This window comes from Pleurodeles waltl, chromosome 2_1 (assembly GCF_031143425.1).
Source record: "Pleurodeles waltl isolate 20211129_DDA chromosome 2_1, aPleWal1.hap1.20221129, whole genome shotgun sequence".
In the NCBI taxonomy this organism is placed as follows: Eukaryota; Metazoa; Chordata; class Amphibia; order Caudata; family Salamandridae; genus Pleurodeles; species Pleurodeles waltl.
In genome coordinates, this window is record NC_090438.1 from 281978145 (window position 1) to 282001797 (window position 23653).

At 42.9% G+C, this 23653-nt stretch overlaps 1 protein-coding gene across 2 annotated transcripts in view; it reads right to left on the reverse strand.

Annotated features, from left to right (window-relative positions):
• Window positions 1-23653, reverse strand: part of ADGRG4 (adhesion G protein-coupled receptor G4) — a 1350632-nt gene that overhangs the window by 401880 nt on the left and 925099 nt on the right. For both annotated transcript variants that reach the window (XM_069212461.1, XM_069212460.1), the window contains exon 17: window positions 9492-9537. In XM_069212461.1, the coding sequence (XP_069068562.1) occupies window positions 9492-9537 (46 nt within the window). The remainder of the gene's footprint in view (window positions 1-9491; window positions 9538-23653) is intronic.

The following is a 23653-nucleotide window of genomic DNA, read 5'->3' on the forward strand; positions in this document are numbered from 1 at the left end:
TTTCAGCCGCAGATCAGATTTGTGTCAATCTTTTCTCTGCACGGTGCACTGTGTGTGGATTTTCTTGTCTTTAGGCTGCCTGCTTCTCCTTTCAGGGTCCCAGGAATTGGATGGGCACCACAGGGCAGAGTAGGAGTCTCTCCAGAGACTCCAGGTGCTGGCAGAGAGAAGTCTTTGCTGTCCCTGAGACTTCAAACAACAGGAGGCAAGCTCTAGATCAAGCCCTTGGAGATTTCTTGTCAAGATGGAAGGCACACAAATTCCAGTCTTTGCCCCCTTACTCTGGCAGAAGCAGCAACTGCAGGATAGCTCCACAAAGCACAGTCACAGGCAGGGCAGCTCTTCTTCCTAAGCTATTCAGCTCTTCTCCAGGCAGAGGTTCCTCTTGGTTTCAGAAGTGTTTCTAAAGTCTGTGGTTTTGGGTGCCCTTTTATACCCAATTTCTCCTTTGAAGTAGGCCTACTTCAAAGTAAAGTTTCTTTGGAATGTGAAATCCTGCCTTGCCCAGGCCAGGCACCAGACACTCACCAGGGGGTTGGAGACTGCATTGTGTGAGGGCAGGCACAGCCCTTTCAGGTGTGAGTGACCACTCGTCCCCTCCCTCCTAGCACAGATGGCTCATCAGGATATGCAGGCTACACCCCAGCTCCCTTTGTGTCACTGTCTAGTGTGAGGTGCAACCAGCCCAACTGTCAAACTGACCCAGACAGGGAATCCACAAACAGGCAGAGTCACAGAAATGGTATAAGCAAGAAAATGCCCACTTTCTAAAAGTGGCATTTTCAAACACAATCTTAAAATCAACTTTACTAAAAGATGTATTTTTAAATTGTGAGCTCAGAGACCCCAAACTCGAGATGTCCATCCGCTCCCAAAGGGAATCTACACTTTAATCAGATTTAAAGGTTTCCTCCATGTTAACCTATGAGAGGGACAGGCCTTGCAACAGTGAAAAACTAATTTAGCAATATTTCACTGTCAGGACATATAAAACACATTACTATATGTCCTACCTTAACCGTACACTGCACCCTGCCCTTGGACCTACCTAGGGCCTACCTTAGGGGTGTCTGACATGTAAGAAAAGGGAAGGTTTAGGCCTGGCAAGTGGGTACACTTGCCAAGTCGAATTTACAGTTAAAACTGCACACACAGACACTGCAGTGGCAGGTCTGAGACGTGATTACAGACCTACTTATGTGAGTGGCACAACCAGTGCTGCAGGCCCACTAGTAGCATTTGATTTACAGGCCCTGGGCACCTATAGTGCACTGTAGTAGGGACTTACTGATCAAATATGCCAACATGGATAAGCCAATTACCAATACAATTTACACAGAGAGCATATGCACTTTATCACTGGTTAGCAGTGGTAAAGTGCTCAGAGTTAAAAAACCAACAGCAACAGGTCAGAAAAAATAGGAGGCACGAGGCAAAAAGATTGGGGATGACCCTGCATAAGCAAAAAAGTCCAACACCGTGGATATTGAAATCTTTCACTAACTACAACAGCAAGAATGTGATCTATGTCATCTATGACAGGGACAAGTGTCCCTGTCAACTAAAGTACTTTGGGATGACAACCAGGAGGGTAGGCACCTGCATCTATGAACACAGAAGTACCATCCAATGCAAACGGGACGCCACCAAAACTCACCAGCCACTTCATCAGGAGTAACCACTCTCAGGACGAATTGGAATGGGTAGTACTAGACCGGTGATCAGACGTGGACACAACAGCCGTGTCCATGACACCTGCGCCAGCCTGGCATGGGTCTACTGCAGGGGAGCTATGGGACCACAATTCCCATGCTCCCCTGGGACCACTGAGTGTGACCATGCGCAGCACGCGTTCCGCACGCCACACCCCCTGATCAGATTCGGGCCGGCGGATGGGTGCGTTTTGGGGCTTCTTAAGCGCCGTTCTCCCTCCTGACCCGTTACCACAAGCGGTCACAGAGGGGAATGGAGTAGGTGCATAGTGGTCGCCTCCTTTGGAGTAGTGCGTTCAACTTTATTCCTTGTTCAGCTGCGACTTCCTGGCACAGATAAGATTTTACCACCTTTGGGTTCTATTGTTTGTTTGTCTAGTTGCTGTGTGTACGGCTGAACGATTGCATTCAGAGGCATTATGACGCTAGTATTGTACATCAACTATGACCTCTATATGTGTGTATGTGCCTCAAACTATTTTATGACTGGACAAGTATTTTTAGAGCTGTATACTTGAGCCTATCTATCCCACCGTTTGGGCTTTATCACTGTAGTACACTCCATGCCCATCGATTTTTACCATTGTAGAGCTACCATGGCTGGCAGGACCTTGACTACCTTTCCCCTCCATGGAGCTCATCGGTTGTTCTTTTGTTTTGCCTTTGTTTCCTGATTTTAGTGTGTGACTATAAGGGGACACTCCCCCTCCTTTAGACCTGGTGCCATTTGCCCTACAGGATTAGGGTAAGAGACCCCCCTCTTCTATTCGGAAAAATCCCCCTTTACAAGTACTTCTCACGTTGATATTGCATGACTTTGTGTTTGCTGTGTCACCTTCGTGTGTGCTGTGGTTTGCTGTGTATCACTGATAATGTATAATGTACTATTGATTTTGTCTCTTTTAGGCCTCCATAGTGTAGCTTCCCACAGGTAGGCCCTCTCCTTTTACAACACCTGAGCTCCTCCTATTGAGGTAGCCCCCTTTCTCTTGCTTCTGTAGTGCATGACACTGAGGAATCCCAGACTCTGAAGAATGCCCCCAGACCTCCTTTGGGTCTTAGCAGTGGGCAGAAACATGTTGGCCAGTAACTACTAGATAGGTGACACTGTGTGTCTTGACTCTCCTATAGTTGTCCCATCATTTGTTCTTAATCTTACCAGCGTTCACCATGAATAAAGGTGTAATATTACACAGGTGACTGACTAGGTGTTTTTATATTTTCCCTAGCATAGCTGGATCCCATACTTTTCCAGATAACTTGAATTTCTGCACTTTCTCCTGTTCTTTTAATGGTGAGTTTAAGTCCGTCCAGGTGGCACTGTCCTACCCAGATGGGGCTAGGTGGTCATATGATGAAGCAAGACACTATATAGTGTGTGAGACCACCTAGTCCATAAAGGAAATTTCCCCCAGCACATAGCTTTAAGCAGCATGCAACATGTTGCTCATAGTGTGAGATTGTAGAGCCCTAGGTAAATTTGTTACCAGCGGTTCCATCTAACAAATAAACCCCATGCTTCTTGTGTTTGTGGTTCTACTTTTAGGGAGACAGTATGGGGTTTGTCTTCCTCTTCTCCCCGACTCTCTTTTTGTGTTAAGAAAGATATAGAGCGTACAAATAATAATGAAAAAAAGAAAACTTTTGTAATGGTGTTCTGTGGCATAATTCTTGTGTGTTATTTAAAAGTTTGAGCTAATATTTTTATAAGCACGTAAAGCAAGGGTGTTTTGAAGTATTTTCTTTGTGTGTCTATAATGATGAGCGCAGAGAGAGCACGAAGGTAATGGATTTATATATGAGTAAGATGGCAGAACAAACAGGTTGAAAAAGGCGTAATGCCCCGAAACGCGTTCTGGTGTTTCCATCATATTGAAATAAAGAGAATTCACTTGCACGCTGAGTGGCTGGAGTCATGTATATATATATATATACACATATACATATATATATATATATATATATATATATATATATATATATATATATATATATATATATATATATATACGTCTTCACAGTCTTTCCCTCATTCGTGATCCAACTGCACAGGTACACACTCATCCACAGCCAGAAAATGGTGCAAGAAAATTAACTTTTTATTGATGAGCACCATTTATTTAGCAATAAAGTGCAATCAAACAATACAAAAACTTAAAGGGCCAACACGTTTCTGCTCAACACCTTCAACTGGGCCTCCCCTACTCCCTGATGCTATTATATTACATAGTCTTTCCTCAATTTTATTGGCCCTCAGCCACTAGAGCACCCAACATCACATTTCTTGAACTCGTTCCACTCTCGATTTTGACTCACATAACCATTAGCACTTCATATATTACGTGATAATACATTTCCGTTCTATTGCACTTATAGCGATCTGTACAGAGCTTTCACAAAAACTCTGATTTATCTTCAGCACACCTGGCACATCTGTTCCACGCTATGTTCAGATAACTTATTTCAGCACAAAACATAATATATATTGCACATATACCAACTGCTGTATACAACTCAATTTCAAGTTCAATGGATTATTACGCATGTCCCAACCTATAAATCATATCTGTGCCAATCTTTTTTACAAACTTTGCACACACAGTTTTAACGGTAGCATGTAATGCATTCTATTGGGAATCATACTAGCTACTGCTCTTGTAAATCGATGATCTTAAACTGACCCGTGCATATGTTACAACTGTTAGAAATGGTGTTTCTGGTTGGCAGTCAGTTTGCACTGTGTCCAAGCAGGGACCCTCACTCTAATCAGGGAAATGGAGATGCACTTGTGCCAAGTGGTAACTTGGCACAAGCAGTCAGGATTATCTCAAAGGCAATGCGTAAAGTATTTGTACCAACACACACAGTAATACAGTGAAAACACTACAAAATGGACATCATACCAGTTAAGAAAAATAGGCAATATTTATCTAAATCAAACAAGACCAAAACAACAAAAATCCAACATACATAAGTCAAGTTATGAATTTTTAAAGTGAAAAGAGTCTTACTTCATAGAAAACATTGAAAACGTTGTTACACAAAGCACAATATTTTTGCTGCGCAGGCGAGTGTGCATCAAAAAAGTCAGCGATGTGTAATTTTCTCACTCGCAAGTGAGGCGGTGCATTGTTTTCCAGATGGTGCACCTGAGGTCTGTGCAGGTTTACACTGATTTTTGATGCTCAGCGATGATGCATGAGAAATGCAGCTGCACGGTGATGGAAACCCGTGCTGTGTGAGGTTTGCAAAGTTTTCAGCAACCACAAGTGGGTGTTGCATCATTTCTCCGGCTGCCATGTAGGTGATGCATCGATTTCTCAGCCGAGATGCAGGTGGTGCGCCGATTTCAGCTGCAAAGCGGGTGGCGCGTCATTTTACAGCCACGTTGCAGGTGGTTCGTCTAAATTTTCCCCGCACGTCTTCCTGTGCGTGGATTTCAGTCCTTGTTGTACAAGCTTTACCTTTCAAGGGCCCAGGGACTGGATAGGGCACCACTGGGCAGGGAAGGAGTCTCAGCAGAGAGTCCAGGTGCTGGCAGAGAAAGTATTTGATTGCTCTGAGACTTCAAAACAGGAGACAAGCTCAATCGAAACCCTTGGAGATTCTTCACAAGCAGGAATATACCACAGATTCCAGTCTTTGTCCTCTTTCAGGCAGAAGCAGCAACTGCAGGCTAACCCAGCAAAACACAGTCACAAGCAAAGGGGCAGTACTCCTCCTCTAGCTCTTCAGTTCTTCTCCTTGGCAGAGGTTCCTCTTGGTTCCAGAAGTACTCTGAAAATCTGGGGTTTTGGTTCCACTACCTATACCCCTTTCTGCCTTTGAATTAGGCAAACTTCAAAGGAAAGTCTCTGTTGTTCATAAGATCCTGTCTTGCCCAGGCCTGGCTCCAGACTCACACCAGCAGACTGGAGACTGCATTGTGTGAGGGCAAGCACAGTCCATCCAGGTGTAAGTGACCACTCCTCCCTCCACTCTGGCCCAGATGGCCCATCAGGATATGCAGGCTACACCCCGGCTCCCTTTGTGTCACCGTCTAGAGGGGATTCACAAACAGCCCAACTGTCAGTCTGACCCAGACAGGGAATACACAAGCAGGCAGAGTCACAGAATGGTTTGAGCAAGAAAATGCCTACTTTCTAAAAGTGGCATTTTCAAACTGAAACTAAAATCTTACCAGAGGATGTATTTTTAAATTGTGGTTTTGGAGACAGCAAACTCCATATTTCTCTCTGCTGCCAAAGGGAAACAGCACTTAAAAGATATTTAAAGGCAGCCCCATGAATACCTATGAGAGAGATAGGCCTTAAAACAATGAAAACTGAATTTGGCAGTATTTCACTGTTAGGACATGTAAAACACATCAGTACATGTCCCACCTTTAACATACACTGCACCCTGCCCATGGGGCTACCTAGGGCCTACCTTAGGGGTGCCTTACATGTATAAAAAGGGAAGGTTGGGCCTGGCAAGTCGATTTGGCAGGTTAAAACTGTACACACAGACACTATAGTGGCAGGTCTGAGCCATGGTTACAGATCTACTCATTTGGGTGGCACAATCAGTGCTGCAGTCCCACTAGTAGCATTTGAATTACAGGCCCTGGCACCTCCTGTGCACTTTACTAAGGACTTACTAGTACATCAAATATGCCAATCATGAAAAAGCCAATTACAAATACAATTTACACAGGGAACACTTGCACTTAAGCCCTGGTGTGTGTTTGGTGCTTTTATTGGCTTTTGTTGAACAGTCATGGTTGCCTGAGAAATACAGATTTCATCATCATAATGACAGCCACCAGATCAGTCTGCAGACCTTTATCATTGCTGCACTACTAGCATTGTGCAGCAGGAAAGACCAAAATATGTGGCAAAGTTAACTAAATTATATGGCAAAAATGCCAATTTGGGGGTACATTCTCCTTCAGTTTTATTTTTATCAATTTGAGATAGAAAAGGCAGTTTTGGTGAAATCCGCAAAATTTGCAGACTATGTAGATGCTACATGGCAAATGCAATGAATCCATAATTATGTAGTGAACACTGTAGCCACAAAGTTGTTTAAATCCACTGACCCTCACCATTGTCCATTGTTTATTAACAGTTTATTCAAGTAAGTTAAACAAAGCCTAAACATTACAATTTAGTTGCAGTACCTTTTATTCACTACACTTTGAAGAAATCAGCATTGTGAAGCTAACTGCACGAAAATACAGAATATGCTCCTAATTTGCCTTTGTCCTAGAAGTGTTTGATGTCGCCAGAACCCCTCAATGGAAATATTCAATCAAATCAAACATTATACTGTTGTTTATGAGTGTGGTAATGTCTGCCATTAGGGTGGGAAATTTCCATAAAGAAAAGATGGAAGAGGTGGTGGTGGAGATTTCCAGCCAAAGGTTTGTGGATTACACTTTGTGGTATGTGAAGTAGAACTACTGGAGTGCTTACTGCTTTACATGCTTGAAAACGCTTCTTGTGAATCAGGCTCTTCAAACCTGGTGTATGGGAGACAAGTGTGATCCAGTGAGGAGTTTGGTCGATCTGAACCAAACAAACAATCTAGGCTACACGCGCCTGCCCGGGTTGGGGGGCACCAGGAAGGAGTAGTATAGAACTATGCAGTTAGTCAAAGGGAAATAACTACCAACAAGGTCCTCTCCTGTATTAATGACTGCTTAATACTTGGAAAGACACACATCCATGGAGAACCCCAGCTATTGGTATCTGAACTCCTTAGGTGCACTCAGATAAGATACATGTAGTCCTCTCATTCTTACGGAGAAGTTATTGGTCGCAGTCATGGCAGACTTCCCAGATTTACAAGTGAGAGGCAGTCTGCAGCCACCACAACCTGTGGTGTAGGTAAAAACGAATGTGTGAAATAATTAACACTGTAGCCGCAACCCTCAGCCCATAATTACCACTCAGCTGCGACTACCCATCAGTCATACAATGGCCTGTACACGGGGACGGTAGTCACACACCTTAGAAAGGAAGATCAGTTTGAGAGGACCCCTATCACCAACATAGGTAAGTACACTGCTGGGGGGAAGTACATTCCAAATCATGTACAGCAGCTGCCTGTCAGATATTGGAAATCTTGAGAAAGGCAGGCTAGGGCCCCTGTGGTGGAGCCTTTTATTCCTGAAACGTGTAGCACAGACCCTCATGATGTTTTGTAATGGCTGCACAAACCCATGTTTACTCATGTATCAGAATTATAAGTTACGCAAATGTTATCACATCCAGTAACTACTGGATGTGATAAAGACTGCATAACCAGTTAACCTGTCTAAATATAGCAGATACATAAATGTGTGGTGTTTAGAGAAATTAATGGAGGGGTTTAGGGATATGCCAACACGAAAAACACATCCACAATGGATGAGGCCATTTCTATTCACAAAATACACACCTACATCTACTGGAGTCGGGCCTCCGACAAAAACATACTCAAATGTATTCCACCAAGCCTTGGTCAGGCACCACAGGTGGTCAACCACTGGTACTGCAGCACGCTCCTATAATAATCATTAAGGGGGTTATTCTAACTTTGGAGGAGGTGTTAATCCGTCCCAAAAGTGACGGGAAAGTGACGGATTTACCACCAGCCGTATTACGAGTCCATTATATCCTATGGAACTCGTAATACGGCTGGTGGTATATCCGTCACTTTACCGTCACTTTTGGGACGGATTAACACTCCTCCAAAGTTAGAATAACCCCCTAAGTGTAGTGATTAAATGCCACCAACTAACAGAATAAAGGAACTAAAGTAAACTTAAACACAAAAAAATATATTTCAACTTGCACATATTTTTAATTATTTTCTGTTTTAGAATGTGTGTTAATTTAATGTTGTTTCTTTTAATTTAAATGCATTTTAATCTTTTAATCACGTTTTAACATAACTTTAATAGATACTTAATTAAGTATACTAGTAAGTAATTATTTGAAATAATATTAACACATAACATAAATTGCAACCAACCTTGTAATAAATTCAAGACACGTGAAACTGTAACGGGACGGTTAACATTGTAATTAATATAAAATAATTAAAAAATAATTGAAATATAAATCATTAATTGAAAACATACTTATATAATATGTAACATTTCTGAGCGTATGTGTCGTGTTTATTTAGTATGAAAGTCTAACTGAAGAGGAGTCAGAGAAGGGTGATATTTTTACATTAAATGAACACATATTATATTTTTACTGAAAGTTATTCCTTTTTCATATTCATTTCTATTCGGAGATCTGTGTCCCAGTGCCTTATATCTCAACAAACAGACAGAAAATACTAATAGTAACGTTACAGTCGCAAATTCAATCGATGGAGTATCTTCCTTCCTAAGCGATGAGATAGAGATTCGTAAACTTCTAAACCCAAATCCATGTGATCTCCACATTTAAACTTATTTTTATAAATAGAGTGCACTATATTTCAGGTTGTTTACTACAATGCCATAAACAAATTTGTATTTTCATACAAGTAAGAAGAAAGCCACTGCACATTCATTTTAAAATTATGTACCTCAATGCTGAAAATATATGTGAAAAAAGGGAAGGAACGGTGACAAACTCTGACATTTTGGCATTTAATTTGCAAGAATACCACATACTTTTTCTTATATATTCTATCCGATTTTTCAGCTATTTCTTGTATTAAGATTTTTAGCACATGCTTCTTACGTAAGGACAAGTTATGTTTTTTGCAATCGAAATGGCACACGATTCAATGCTTGTAAAGTAACATTCTACTTACTATTCTTCTCAAAGTCCCAAAATACACAGTGAACTGGATCATCGTGCTGAAAGAAAAAACATGGCATTATTCCAGGGCTTTATGATACTGACCGATATTTTTCTGTGTGAGATTACTACATTCCCTTATTAAACTGTGAATGAATGACTGAATGAATAGTGTCATTCATTATGCAAATACATTTGGAAGTACTATAAACATCATGCACGGCGTTTGCAGCGCAGGTAGTGTACACTTTACCAAGAAATGTGACGCAAATTGAGAAGGCAAACATTTCCCATATTTCTATTTTCCTTGCTTGGTATGCGTAAGGAAGTCACTGGATTTATAGAGGAGGAAGGGAGCACAGAGGTTTACACTTCGTGTGAACCGAAAGATGAAACAAAGTTTCCTTACATTATCCTTGGCAGTGTTTGCCAGCTTGGCCGAAGGCGAAAACCTTCTAGGAGGTGAGACAAGAAACGCCATACACACAATTCAAAGCAGCTCAAGCAATATAGTAAAGCTGAGGTACAGGTGCCAAGTGCCAAGAATGTATTCTTTATAAACCATGAACAGTTAAAAAAAAAAACAATAATACAAAATACTGTACGGTATAAGGGTAACTGTCCATTAGGGGCTTAGCGTAATGAAACAAAGGTTTATTTTAAGAACATTGAGTCTATGTGCATAGCAAAATATTCAAGAAATATTTAAGTTACGAATATGCGGTAAACTACAATCCCTTCAAAAGCAGTGGCAACATTATCACGGGTACACGTTTAATCACCTCTTGAAGATTTAGAAATTGTTATGGGGGCATTATTCATTAGTCCCCTTTTTAAAATAAGGTCCTGTTGGAAACAACCCTGCCTTTTACCCTCCACTTTTTGATGTATCCTTTTGTTGGATATGGGACGCTGAGCACTTTACCACTGCTAACCAGTGCTAAAGTGCATGTCCTCTCTTCTTTAACCATGGTATCATTGGTGTATACACAATTGGCAAATTTAATTGACTTATAAGTCCCTTGTAAAGTGGTATACCATATACCCAGGGCCTGTCAATTAAATGGTACTAGTGGGCCTTCAGCATTGATTGTGCCACCCACTTCAGTAGCCCTTAAGCCTGTCTCAGGCCTGCCATCACACAGACTGTGTGTGCAGTTTCACTGTCACTTCGACTTGGCATTTAAAACCCTGTGCATGCCTTAAACTCCCTTTTTTACATATATCACCCTTAGGGTAGGCCCTAGGTAGCCTAGAGAGTAGGGTGCTATGTATGTAAAAGGCAGGACATGCAGTTTTAAGTTGTAGATGTCCTGGTAGTGAACAAAATCCCAAAGTAATTTTTCACTACTGTGAGGCCTACTCCCCTCACAGGCTAACATTGGAAAATCCTTAATATACATTTAAGCTGAAATTCATGATCAGAAAGGAGTAGCTTTGTCATGTTTCATGTCTTTGGAATGGTAATTTTAAATCCACTTTAGTGGTAAGGTAGGATTTAACATTACTATTTTAGAAATGCCACTTTTAGAAAGTGGATATTTCTCTGCTCTTACTGCTCTGTGTGCCTTGCAGTCTGCCTCCAATACACGTCTGGGATAGGTGACAGTTACACATTCTTCAGTCCCTCTAGACATTCACAAACATAGGAAAGGTGGGTGTGACAGAGAAATCATCTGCTGTCTGATAGCTCTTCCTGGGCGGGAAGAAGGGGGGGAGCTGAAACTTACACTTCAATAGTCAGTGTCCTCTCGCCCTCTCAAATGACTGATTACTCCCTACTGATAGTCTGGAGCCAAGCCTGGGATGAGGGAAGGATCTGTGCACTTAAAGGAGCTGCTTTGAAGTCACCATCACCTCAAAGGCACATTTGGGTATAAGTCTGAAAGGCACATTTGGATATAAACCCCGCCTCTGACCCTACAAACTCAGTACTAATGGACCTGGGAAGAACTTTGCTGAAGTAAGGACTGCTGTGCTATAAGGATTGCCACTCTGCTTGATTGACTGTTCTGAGGAACTGCTTTGCTGAGCTGCTCCTGATGCCTGCTGATCTCTGCCCTGCTGAGGACAAGGACGGGACCCATCGCACCTGAACCCAAAGTTACTCCAAGAGCTTGCTGGCTTGCCTCCTGTTTTCTGAAGTTTCAGGGACACAAAAGATTTCCTCCAACTTACCTGCTACAGCTCCTGGATCCGTCTTCAATCAGCTCCTGACACCCAAGAGGCACCTCTCCGTTCCTGGGTCCTTTGAAGTGGTATTTCTGCCCTTTTTATTCTTCAAATCAAGCTTTTGGGTTCAACGCAAATGGGCCAGTTTGCTCCAGAACTGTCTTGCTCACATAAAAGGATCAGCGCGAGTGGGCACAATTTTGTCTCTTCGTATAGCAGCATGGCTGCTCGCAACTGCGAGGCTCCAGCCTGTCTGTTCGCAAGGCCCACCGGCTCTTCGCACCCACAAACAGACTCTTCAAACCAAACTGAGAAGGTAAAACTTCAGTTGGACTTACCTGGAACTGTACCCGATCTGCGCTCCATCGCGGTCGGCCTGAACTTTGGATTTGCACTGGTTCCTCACAACCTCAAATAACCTTTTGACCGCTAGTGACTTCTAAGCAAATGGTTTATTTTATTTTTTTATTTATATCATGTCTTCTACTGATTGGATTTTTGTCATTTTGGTCTCACTTTAGTCAGATAAATATTCTGTATGTTTCTAAATCTGCGTGGAGTTATTATGTGGTGCTTTCATAGTGTTACTTTGTGTGTGTGTGTGTGTGTGTGTGTGTGCGCATGTGTGAATGTTGCACAAATACTTTACACATTGCCTCTTAAGTTAAGGCTGTCTGCTCTGTGCCAGGCTACCTAAGGGTGAGCACAGGATAATTTAAAGTGTGTATCTAACATACCCTGACTAGGATTGTGGTCCTTACTTGGACAGGGTGCATACCTCTGCCAACTAGAGACTCAATTGTTAACATTGGTGATCAGCAGTGAGGATAGGACTTGTGTTTGTGCAATACCATATAGTAATCCAACATTCACCACAACTCTGTAGTTAAGACCAATCCAAACGCAATCTCCTTTATCAGCATTTTTTACTTAGTCCTTTGCCAATTGAATGTTTAGATTTTTCTGTTCTCCTTGATTGGCATTTTTTCTTTAATCAAAATTTATCTCTTTCACTAGTCAGTCAAGGGATATACCTACCCTTGAATCTAAACCTGCTGCACAAATGGAGTTTGTGCTGGCCAAATTGGAAAGTTACAAAGTGTCCTAGTTCAAGGTTTTTTGTCAGGCATTTCAGGTCTCTATGAAGGGCTTCACCAGAAAGGTGGAGTTGCAAAAGGTGCTGAGGGCCTATTTAGAAGCAAAAGATGCACGACCAGTGGTCCCAGAGGAGGAGTGTGAGATTTTGGAGGAGGATGAGGAGCGAGACCAGGAGGATCTGTGCCTGCCTGCCGGCCAGAAGGCCAATAACTTACCAAGAGGCGTGGGCCCCACTTAGGCAGGGAGCATAGCCTCATCCAGGAGCCTGATCCCAGAGGATCTAGAGGACAGGTTGGAGGGGAGAAAGCTAAAAGTAGAGCTGACCAAGCTGCACTTGTAGAAAAGGAAGGCTTTAAAGTAGAAGAGGCTGGCTCTAAGGACACAAAACTAACCCCTGAGCTCAACCTCAGAGCTGGACATCAGAACCCTACAAGTCAGGTCCAGTAACACTAATGATAGCAGCATACCTGCAGTGTTTTCACATGAATCCAGATTTTATATCTAGAAACCTACGGTGCCAAGAAAGGGGAATGATATAGATAAAAGGTTGACAGCTTATGAAGTGGCTTTGAAAGAACACAGGGTCTCAGAGAAGTTCTGGCAGGTAGTCTTTTGCGGGACATGCTCACAGTGGGGAGGGGCTTACTCCTTACATTAGAGGTGGTGACCAGACCGACTACACTGTCATGAAGACAATTTTAGTAAGTAAGTTAGGGTTGCCCCCTGAGAAGTACAGGCAATGGTTCAGGGTCAGTCACAAATCCTTTTCACAAACATGGGTGGAGTTCTTGGGCTATGTTGGTAAGGCAGTGAAGGGCTGGGTGAGTGGCAGCAAAGTTAATGATTATGATTGGTTGTACAGCTTATTTTTGAAGGAGCACATTCTTGATATTTGTTTTCTAGAACTGAGCCAACACGTGGTTGATAGTAAGCTTCTTGGCCCCAGGAAGCTTGCTGAGGAGGCAGACATCTGGGTCAGTACTAGAGTGTCCAGAAAGGTACCTCAGAAAGATCCCCAGAAGGGTAGTTCAGGTACCCCCAAGAGAGTGAGGGGGAAGTAAAGGGTTCCCATGTCTCTTCTAGAAAGAAGGAGGGAGGTTCTGATGGGTGGTGGTCCACTGCACCCACTTCCAACCCTGCTTCTTTGAGTGTTCCCAACCAGCACACAAGCAGGGGGACTCTCTCTTTCCGAAGAGACAACCCATTGGTGGGAACTCTAAAAGGGTGGCCAATGTGTCTTTATGTGGAAAGCAGTCCTCAGGGAGAAGGTAATTGAACATGCCATGGGTGAGACCCCAAGCTGGAGGACCAGGTGCAGGATACCACCCCTGAACTAGTGGAAGGTGGAGTAGAAAAAGGATGCAAGGCATCTGGGGCTACTACCCCAGTCTGAAAAACCACAGAGTACAGAGAGCCCTGGATGGCCTGAGGTCTGACTCTTGACACTGACAGCTGTCAGTGGCCTCTGTTGGTTGCTGTCCCTGTGGACAGAGTTTTCCTTGGGTTGGGGACAGAAGTCAGACCCAAGTGGTGTAATTGGCCACATCATTTTGTTGGCCATGGTGGCTCTGTCCACCTACTGGGTTGTATCTGTGTGCAAGTTAAGGTTAGGTGCTGCACAGATGGGGTTCCCAGGTAAGGAGAAGGATTCCCAAAACATCAGCCTTCCATCACCCACAGACCAATGGTGTTATTGAGAGGGTGGTAAAAATATTGAAGGAGGGGATACAATTGGCCAGAGCAAATGGCATTGATTGGAAAATAGAGTTGTCTTGAAAATAGCTGGAGATTTTCTGTCTCCACAGGCAAGTCTCAATTCAACCTGTTTAAAGGCAGAGCTCCATCCTAAAAGTGTGTCTAGGGCGGATGTTTTGGGATAAAGGTTGTGTGAGCAATGCTCTTGGAGATTGAAGAGAAAAAGAAATATGTTTATAAAAAAACAAAAGTGAGTTATGACAAACAGAAGAATTTGAAGAATGTGGTGATCAAAGTGTGATATTTTGTAAGAATAAGTGTGCCCACTAGGTGAGCTGAGTGGTCCAGGTTTACAAGGAAATTGGAGGTAGTCAAAATGTTAAAAAATGCTGAAAAAACACAGCATGGTAGGATCTGGAACAAAAACAGAGTGGTGGCTCTTCATCGTATTCCAGCGGAAAATGTGAAACCTATGACAGACAACCTTATTAGGGTACTGAATCAGCCAGCGTTGGCAAGCATAAAAAAAACTTCTGTGGCAAAGTCTAACAGGTGGAATAGTGGGAGAAGACTCAAGAAGCCATCCTATTTGAGGGACTTTGTTGCACATTATTAAAGTTACTGTTATTTGCTGTACATTATTATGTTTCATTATGTTAAAGTTCCATTCAAAATTCTTGAATAACATGATTATTAATGGGAATAGAATTTGTTTTTAGAGTCTATTGCTTTGGAGGGTTTTCTATTTGTGTCACATTGCTTTTAGTTGTCTGTGAAGGGAGGGAGAGGTGTGGGATCTCATGTATTCTTTTCTTGGATGTCTGTCATGAGGAAGAAGTGGCACTTATAACATGCCTTAATTATAGGCCATGAGTACACTGTCCATGGAACAGGGTCTGAGAGAATGTGCTGAGGTAATGCAATGAGAATGTTGAGGAGCCAGGGAGACAGTTGAAGTAGAGCTGTTGAGGAGAGGTGGATGGGGTGCCTGGAAATAAAGACTTGTCTTACTTCAACCTCTCTCCTGTCGACTTTGAGGAGGAACATCACATATGCACCTTTGAGAAGGTCTATACTCCTTTGACTGAATATGTTTCTAAGTCATTTGTCCACTACAGCCATCATTAGCTGTCTTTCACAGACATTATTGAATACAATACTTCACGGTGTAGGCTGGGTCTGCCCCTTGCTTATGACTTGATAATAGCCTTGTCCATCTAATTTACCTGCTCTTTATTGGATGGCTTTCCTCCTTGTTCTTGTGTTTATTCTGCATTTCTTTATTACAGTTGCTCTTAATTGGCTGAGATGCAACCTTCCACTGCAAAAGTCAAGGCTCTATTTTAATTTTTTGTTTAATTTTTTATTTAGCACTCCATGGGGCTCCATGTCCTGCTTCTTCCTCTGCCTTTCCGTGCAGATTGAGCACCCTGGCACACTTTCCCTTACTCTTGCAACCTCCATCATCCAGTCTTGCTCCAACAACCTTTACTCTGAATATCCAGCGGCTGCAACTCATGCTCAGTCTCTGCCATTTATTTACCTTTCTTTCCTGTCCTCCCGCCTTCTTTCCCTACTGTCATAATTCTCTCCCTCCTCTTTCCTTTCTCCCATCTTTAACTACTGCCACCCTTCTCCTGTGTGTATGTACAGATATGATATTCCTATAGTGTGAATCTAGCCTATTCCAGATGCTTTTAAAATGTGCCAGCACTGACAAGGGTAGTGGCTGTGACCCCCAGCCATCTTGAAAGCCTATTTGTTATATTTTCAAAATAACCGCCACATAGGATGACACAATGTAGAATGATGTAAAGTGATGTCACAGAGCGCAATGTGATGCAATGTGGGGGTCATCTTAAAAGTATGAAAACATCATGTTGTAAGCTTTCAAGAAGACCAAAATGAAATTACACAGTACAGTGACCTTCTTGAAACAGGTGGTTATTTTCCACAGCTAGAATGGCCAACATGTTTTTCATACCATATTGAAATTATAACAAATAGACTTCCAGTATTAACAACGATGATGGCATTTCAGATGTGATTAGGGATGTTATAAATGTAGTCAATGAATACGTCATGAGTGATTGATTATGAGAGGGCAAAAGCAGTGCATGGCAAGGGCGCAAATAATAGTTACTTTACGGTACGAGTTATAGTTACTTGAGATAACAATAATACGTGAATTTCAGTGGTTTTGTTAGTTGTAAATGGAATGTTTTATGTGACATTTTTAATAAACCACAACATCCTTTTAACCTTTGTTTTTTTCAGTAAAGTTCAATATTCTTACAATTCCTAATTCACTTTAACCTTTTGTTTTTTCAGTGTATTCCTAGTTTTTTTAAAAATGTAAAGTAAGATATTCATCATGCGGCTGGCAACAGGTTCTGGCCTGGTATTGTCTGTTGTGGTGCTTCCTTCTAAGCTTGCTGCCCCTACCTCCCCTTACCCTCCATTGTAAAAGTCTTTACCTCTGCCGCCTTATCCAGCCCCGTGTGGCCGTTGTTATGACACTCTACTTCTTGCCAGCCTGCACAGTTTGCTTGCTATCCCTGCCTACATCCTTCCTGCCCTCTTTTGTCTGAGTCCATGCACCTGCCCCATTCCTCCTGCTCTGCATATTCTGATGTGAACCCACTGCCCTCCAGTTAGTTTGATGTTCTTTCCCACGCCTCCTGCCCTCCATTACCCAAGTCTATGTCCCTAACATTTTCCTCCTGCTTAGCCTCTGTGCGTAGCTTGCTGCCCCTATCCTATACTATCCTCCTTCCCCCTGCCCTCCAATGTCTGTGTGCATTGCACTGCTCCCTTCTGTTTGCCCACCATGTTCCATGGACCTACCACTGTCCCTCCTACATACTCTGAGTGTTCTATTGAATTGCCACTGCCCCTTCCGCCTGTCCAGCATGTGAGATGGTTGCATCCTGTCCTTGCTCCCTCCTCCCTGCTTTCTAATGTCTGAGTTCCATGCCCCTATCTCCTCTCCTCCGTGGTCCATTTTGCTGCAACTCCCTTCTGCCCTCCATGCTTTGTTGTGCTGCAACTGCTCCTCCTGCCCACCATGTGTGGTCTGTTGTGAAGCCCCTGACCAAGCCCCAGACCAAAGCCCCTGACCCCTTCTCCTACCCTCTCTTGACTGTGTCCAGCTCCTACCTCTCCCTTTTGCCCTCCATGGTCCTTTGTGTATGCCCCGTCCCCTCCCTCTTGCCCACCATGGCTGTTGTGTCTCCACTAACCCTCCTGCTTGCCATGCATGGTCTTGTGTGCTGCCAATGCCCCTCCCACCGGATCTATGTGGCCAACTTGCTGACCATGACCCCCCCACCTGTGTGTGCCATTATAGTCTCCCTTTTGCCCTCCATGATGTGCTGTGCTTCCAATACCCATCCTCTCTACCCTGTATGGTCAGCGTGTGGCTCCTGGCCCACCCCCTTCCCCCCTGCTCTCTGTTTTCCATATGTGGGCCCCCATACCCTCTGCCTTGCATTCCATGGTCTGTTGGCATGCCCTTGCCCCCTCCGTCCCACCCTTCATAGTCACTTGTTCTGAAACTGTGTGGTATGGTCAGCTTGCTGCCCTTGCCTCTTTCCCCTCAGTTCTCTGTTGCCCATGTGCATGGACCTGTCCCTTTCCTATTGCTTTACATGGTCTGTTGCAATACATTGCCCCCTGCTTGCTCATGTGGTGTATTGTGCTGCTGCAGCCCCTGGTGCCTGCCCTGTAAGCTCTCTTCAGTGCCCCTGGCCACCTCCCTTCTGCCCTCTATTTTCCGAGTCCAAGTTCCTACCTCATTCCACCTGTCCTCCATGGTCCAATGTACCATACAGGCTAACATTTTGAACTTGAAAAGTAGGAGATTTTGGAAAGAAAAATCTGGGGCATTGATTTTCCACGTTGACTTACATAGCAAAAGAGGAGATTTTAGGTAGAGGATAGATACAATAAAGTCCTTTTGGGCTTCAAAACCTTCAGCGTCTCCTGGATGAATCGGGTCTGTTGGCATGTATGGTTGTACTGCCACTGCCTCAACCTTCTGCCCTCAATGGTCTCTTGTATTGACACAGCCTCTCTGGCCTGTTTGTCATGGTGGGGTTGTTGCTCCTGGCCCCCTTTCCCCTACCCTCCTTGGTCTGTTGTGCTGCCCCCACACCTGCCCAGCTATGGTAATGGAGGATGCAGAAATCCAGCATAGTTTACAAGGCTTTATTTCCAGAATGAGATACACCCACAACCGGGAGTGTCCGACACCTCCGAGCTTCAACCAGCAACTGACAGGTGTTGCAGTGAGTCTCCCAGGTACCATTCTGCTCCTGAGCACGGAACCAGCCCTGAGCTATAACATATATAGGTTCATAAGTAAACCACAAGAACTGCCCTTGTGGCTTCCTACTACACCAGCATGGTCAACTGGCTTCCTCTGCCCATCCATCCCTGCCTTAATTTGTCCGAGTCGATGCCTCTGACCTCTGCCTCACAGCGTTCTAAAAAACAACTAGATCGCTAACAAGATAAAATTATCTTGATGTATTTAAAAAAGTAATATTTAAAACATTTCCTTCAGAAATTATAAAAATTAGGGGGTCTTTTCCCATAGAAATTATGGGTAGTACACTAGAAAAATAAAATAAAGAAACATTTTCTGAGTTCTCAAATAGAGACAAAGGGCTTTTACATTTTTGGCAAGACTAGAGGCTCACATTATGCTTTCTTTTATCTTGCTTTATTTTAATAGCAGAAAAACAGCTCAGACCACAGCACTAAAAAGCACAAATACACTGCTGCTAACATTCCGTACACCAACTGGTGCGCATAGCACAGCTCCGCAGGACTTACCATCGTCCCATAATTTCTCTTTCTTTGATGACTTCCTCTATCATACACGGATGATACATACCCATGGTTACAATTGTTCAGAGTTACCTGTACATCAAACTTCCTCACTCGTCTAACTTGGATACAGTTGTTTCAAACCATATATCTAGTCAGGCATGGTCCTATCTGTCTACAGTCTAGCCTTAAAAATTCACTGTGTGACGAAACACGTGTTGGCTGTGTATGAATACATATTTTATCCAAAGGCTATTATTATATATTTACTATGATTGATTCAACTAGTATTTGGTGACCCAAATAAATTCTCCACGGTAACATAAAGAAGATTACTGTACTATTCACTAATGGACAACTTACATCAGACTTCGTATTCATGTTTGTAATATATTTGTGCTTTGAGTGCTGTGGTCTGAGCTGTTTTTCTGTACTTTGTGTATTTCTTATACATAAATGTCTTGCCTTTGTGTAGCAGGTCACTTGACCATCGAGCACCACTCAGAGTAGACTTACTCACTTATCATATTGGACACAACAAGGAGGTGCAGTTTTGTGCCATTACTACCTTTCACACAGTTGTTTTATTTTAATAGCAGCAGTCAAGGAATGAAAGAACTACATATCACATGAGGCTTGGAAACAACAGGCCAATGGGAATGACAAACAGCAGTAACACAGTGCACCAGGAACGAGGAGTACCTTATATACCTAACCTGACTGCAAGCAGCTGTCTTTTCTTGCTGCTCACAGTCAAGATAAGTATATTTTCTTATTAGTTACGCAATGCTGGGTAACATTGGTATTTTATTATTTTGGTTGCATTGTTTTTTTCATTACATGCTACCTTTTCTTCTGTAACACTGTTCTTGTAACTTTCAGTTAAGTGTGTGCACTCGAGTGCCCAGCTCTCTCGTTACCGCTTACTTGGTTGTGCCCGCTATTCTATGGTGCAGCCCAACTATAATTATACATTTACCTCACTGCTGGCTTCCTCTCCTCAATCGCTGCATTCTTCCTGACAAATCCTTGTTTGGACAGCCTTTCCTCCTGCGTGTCTCGAATAAGCGAATTTCTCCTCACACAGGCCACCTTCACCTCACACATCAACGTTATGAAGCAACCTTTCTGGCCTGTATCTTTGTTATTATTAACCCCTTCTTTTACCACGCATTTTTCTCTTGTTACTCCTCTCTTTTCATTAAGGAATTGGGAAAATCCTAATTTCTAGAAGAGAATAATGATTATGAAGAGGATTTTAAAAATAGCTTAAATTACTTTATTCAATCCTCTGTAGCCCAAACTATTTTAGCTTCCATGAACAAAGTAACAAAACCTTTAATCAGCTCAATCTCAACACATGAGCATATTAAGAATAACACTCCATTATTGCATGGTGAGGCTTCCTCGCATGAGTTTGAGGACAAAGTTCCTCCAGGCTTTCTTTGAAGTAGTGGAATATTTCTGCTGCTAAGTGCAAAGGTACGTCCACAAATTTGCAGAACAGTTCCCAAAAGATTGTTATATTCAATATCCTGGATGCAGACAATGACATGGGTGACCCCATTACTGATAATGACCCTGATGGGGTGGATAACTCAGATTTCTGGTCTGGCTTGCAAGCAAAGAAAGAGAAACTAACCCCTTCCCCTCAAGATCCTTTTTTCTTCTAAAACACTGTTAGATGCTGCAGGTCAACCCAAGTCTGACCCCAAATTATTTCACCACCCAAACTTCCTGCAGTGGCTGCCAGTTGATTATGTGAGGGAATATATTGCTGCCAAACTCTGTTTATCCCCAGGCAAGCAAACAAGAGCAAAACTCAAGTCTGAATGCCCCAAAAATTCTCTTACTTTTCAAATTACCTCTACTCCAATCATAGATTCCAAATCTGTGTGCCATTTTTTCAGCCCCGCCTAACGGGGAATGCCCCCTTTGCATCATGTATGCTTTGTACAGGCATAATGTAGCGCAAAGGGTTACAAAGTGGCGCAATTCAAATTTGGTGCAGAGATTTTGGCCTCATTGGGCCACATTAGCGTCATTAACATAAAAAAATGACACTAATGTGGCGCGAGGAGGTGCTAGGGGCTTTAAATTTGCCCCTTAGAGTAAATTCAAATTTAATATACAGAAAATTCACTAGACAACGGGTTATATGTAAGATGTTTTAGGTTTAGAACTAACATTGATTTTACATTTATTGTAAACAAACTTTTTACCTTGTCTAGTGCAGAACACAATTGTATGGACACAATTTGATTTTGCAATTAATGTCACTTTTTGTGCAGGTGTCCATTAGCATGAAGGCAACTGGCAACAAATTTGTAAATTAAATTCAATTATACATGTGTGTTTCTTTAAATTTCTTAATTACCACATTACACACATATGCATTGCACATTAGTAAAATATTGCTTGCAAGTGTGAAGTAAAAATACATGAGTTCAGGGCTATTGTAAGTAGATGATTCAAAAGGTAACAGGTAAAAAAGACACCACGATTTCCGTGACAGTGGGGTTGATCTGCTTCATGGCCAAGTTGCTCTTGATTTTGAATTCATTCCTTACGGTGCTCCTATAGTGATGGTGCAGTGAAAGTGAACGTAGTGAAAAAGATGCAGGCAGTCATCCTCCGGTATGATAAACAAACCACATGGAGGTACAGGGAGTGGACAGACTACTAGGATCTAAATTCAATGGAGGATGAGATGATTAAATAATCATCCTAAGACAGAATATGATGACTGACTGGTGCTACCTATAATAAACTAACAGTCCTGATGATGACCCCGGATAGATTGATCTACATAAACTGTGTTGAAACGTCGACATTTTGATAGTGTGGATTTTTCTTGAGAGACTAAAAAGCTACTTCTGGACCTCTGGAGTAATATGAGTCTCCTTATAGAAGATCACAGAGAATTTATGTTTTAACCACATCTTGTATATATTGTACAGAGCACATTTGCATAAATGTTTTTCACTACATTCACTTTCATTGCGCCACCACTATAAGGGCACCGTAAGGATTGAATTCAAAATCAAGAATGACTGTGTTTTTTAGTAAAGATATAATAAAATATGAGCTGATGACAAAATTTGCACATTTATGAAGAGTGTTTAAAAATTGTTTACTAGGAAGACAAGCATTAAACTTCCCCCTGTAAGACCATTGTTTGATTACTTATTTAACTACCCAGTTTCTAGGGTTACGGGGTATGCCTAATTTTCTCTAAATCGTGGTCAAGTTGCAGCAACAAAGGAAGGGCTTGGATATTGGGTTCACTGTGGAAAGGGAAGAAAAAAAGGAGAAAAAAGTAAGTTTCAAGCTTATATCCCTTCCAATCCGCCTACTCAGGTGTGGAGGTTTACGCACTACAATTCTGTCTGCGATAAAGGACATCGTGATTGGCCCAGTGGAAAAACTGGTTGTACTCCCACCGACAGCCACTTTTGCCTATGGCGCCATCACTGAGAAAGGGAGGGAGGAAAACTTTGATGGAGATGATGGCACTCTGGTGGTCTTTCGCTCATCAACCCTCCAGCATCTGAACAGAGCAGTTGGACCGCCCTGTAGGGAGATGAGACAGTGAACCTGACGGAAAAATGACTGTGAACCAAATACACCAAAATCTGTGTCAGGCCCTTAATCTCCCATGCCTAAACTCAAAATGAATGTGTCCTTGTGTTATCTAAGTAAAGCACTCCAAAACCTTTGGGTCAAATGGGCACTATATAAAACTGCAAAAAAATCAAGGGCCTCATTATGACATTGGCGGCAAATACCGCCTACCGCCATGGAGACGGCCACCAACATACTGTTGCCATGGCTATTGACCGTCCATGGAATAATGACCCTAGCTGGAATTCCGCCAGATGGCTGGCGGAATTCCGGCTACAGTCATGGCGGCACACGGCGGTAAGGTGGCACTGCTGCCAGCAGCAGCTCCACGCCAGCAAAACACCACCTACCATATCATGTTCCATGATATGGCCTGGCAGTGTTTTGCTGGCTGACACTGCTGCTGGCAGCAGCGCCGAATCCCGTCTCCTGCCAGAGGACCCCCTGCAAGCAGGTAAGTCGTGTTCTCTGACAAGAGAGAGGGGTGGGGGGTGTTGTGTGCATGTGTGGGGGTGTGTGTGACTGTGTTTGAATGCGTGCACGCGTGTGTAATGCGTGTGTGCATGAGTGGGTGTGTGTGTATGTGCATGTTGTGTCATGTGATTGCGTGTGTGCCTGGATGTATATTTGTGAGTGTTGCTGTGAGTGTGTATGAATGAATGCAGGCGTGGGTGAATCTGTGTATGCATGTGTGTATGGGTGTGTATGTATGTGCGTGTATGTGTGTATATGTGAGAGAGGTGGGAGGGGTAT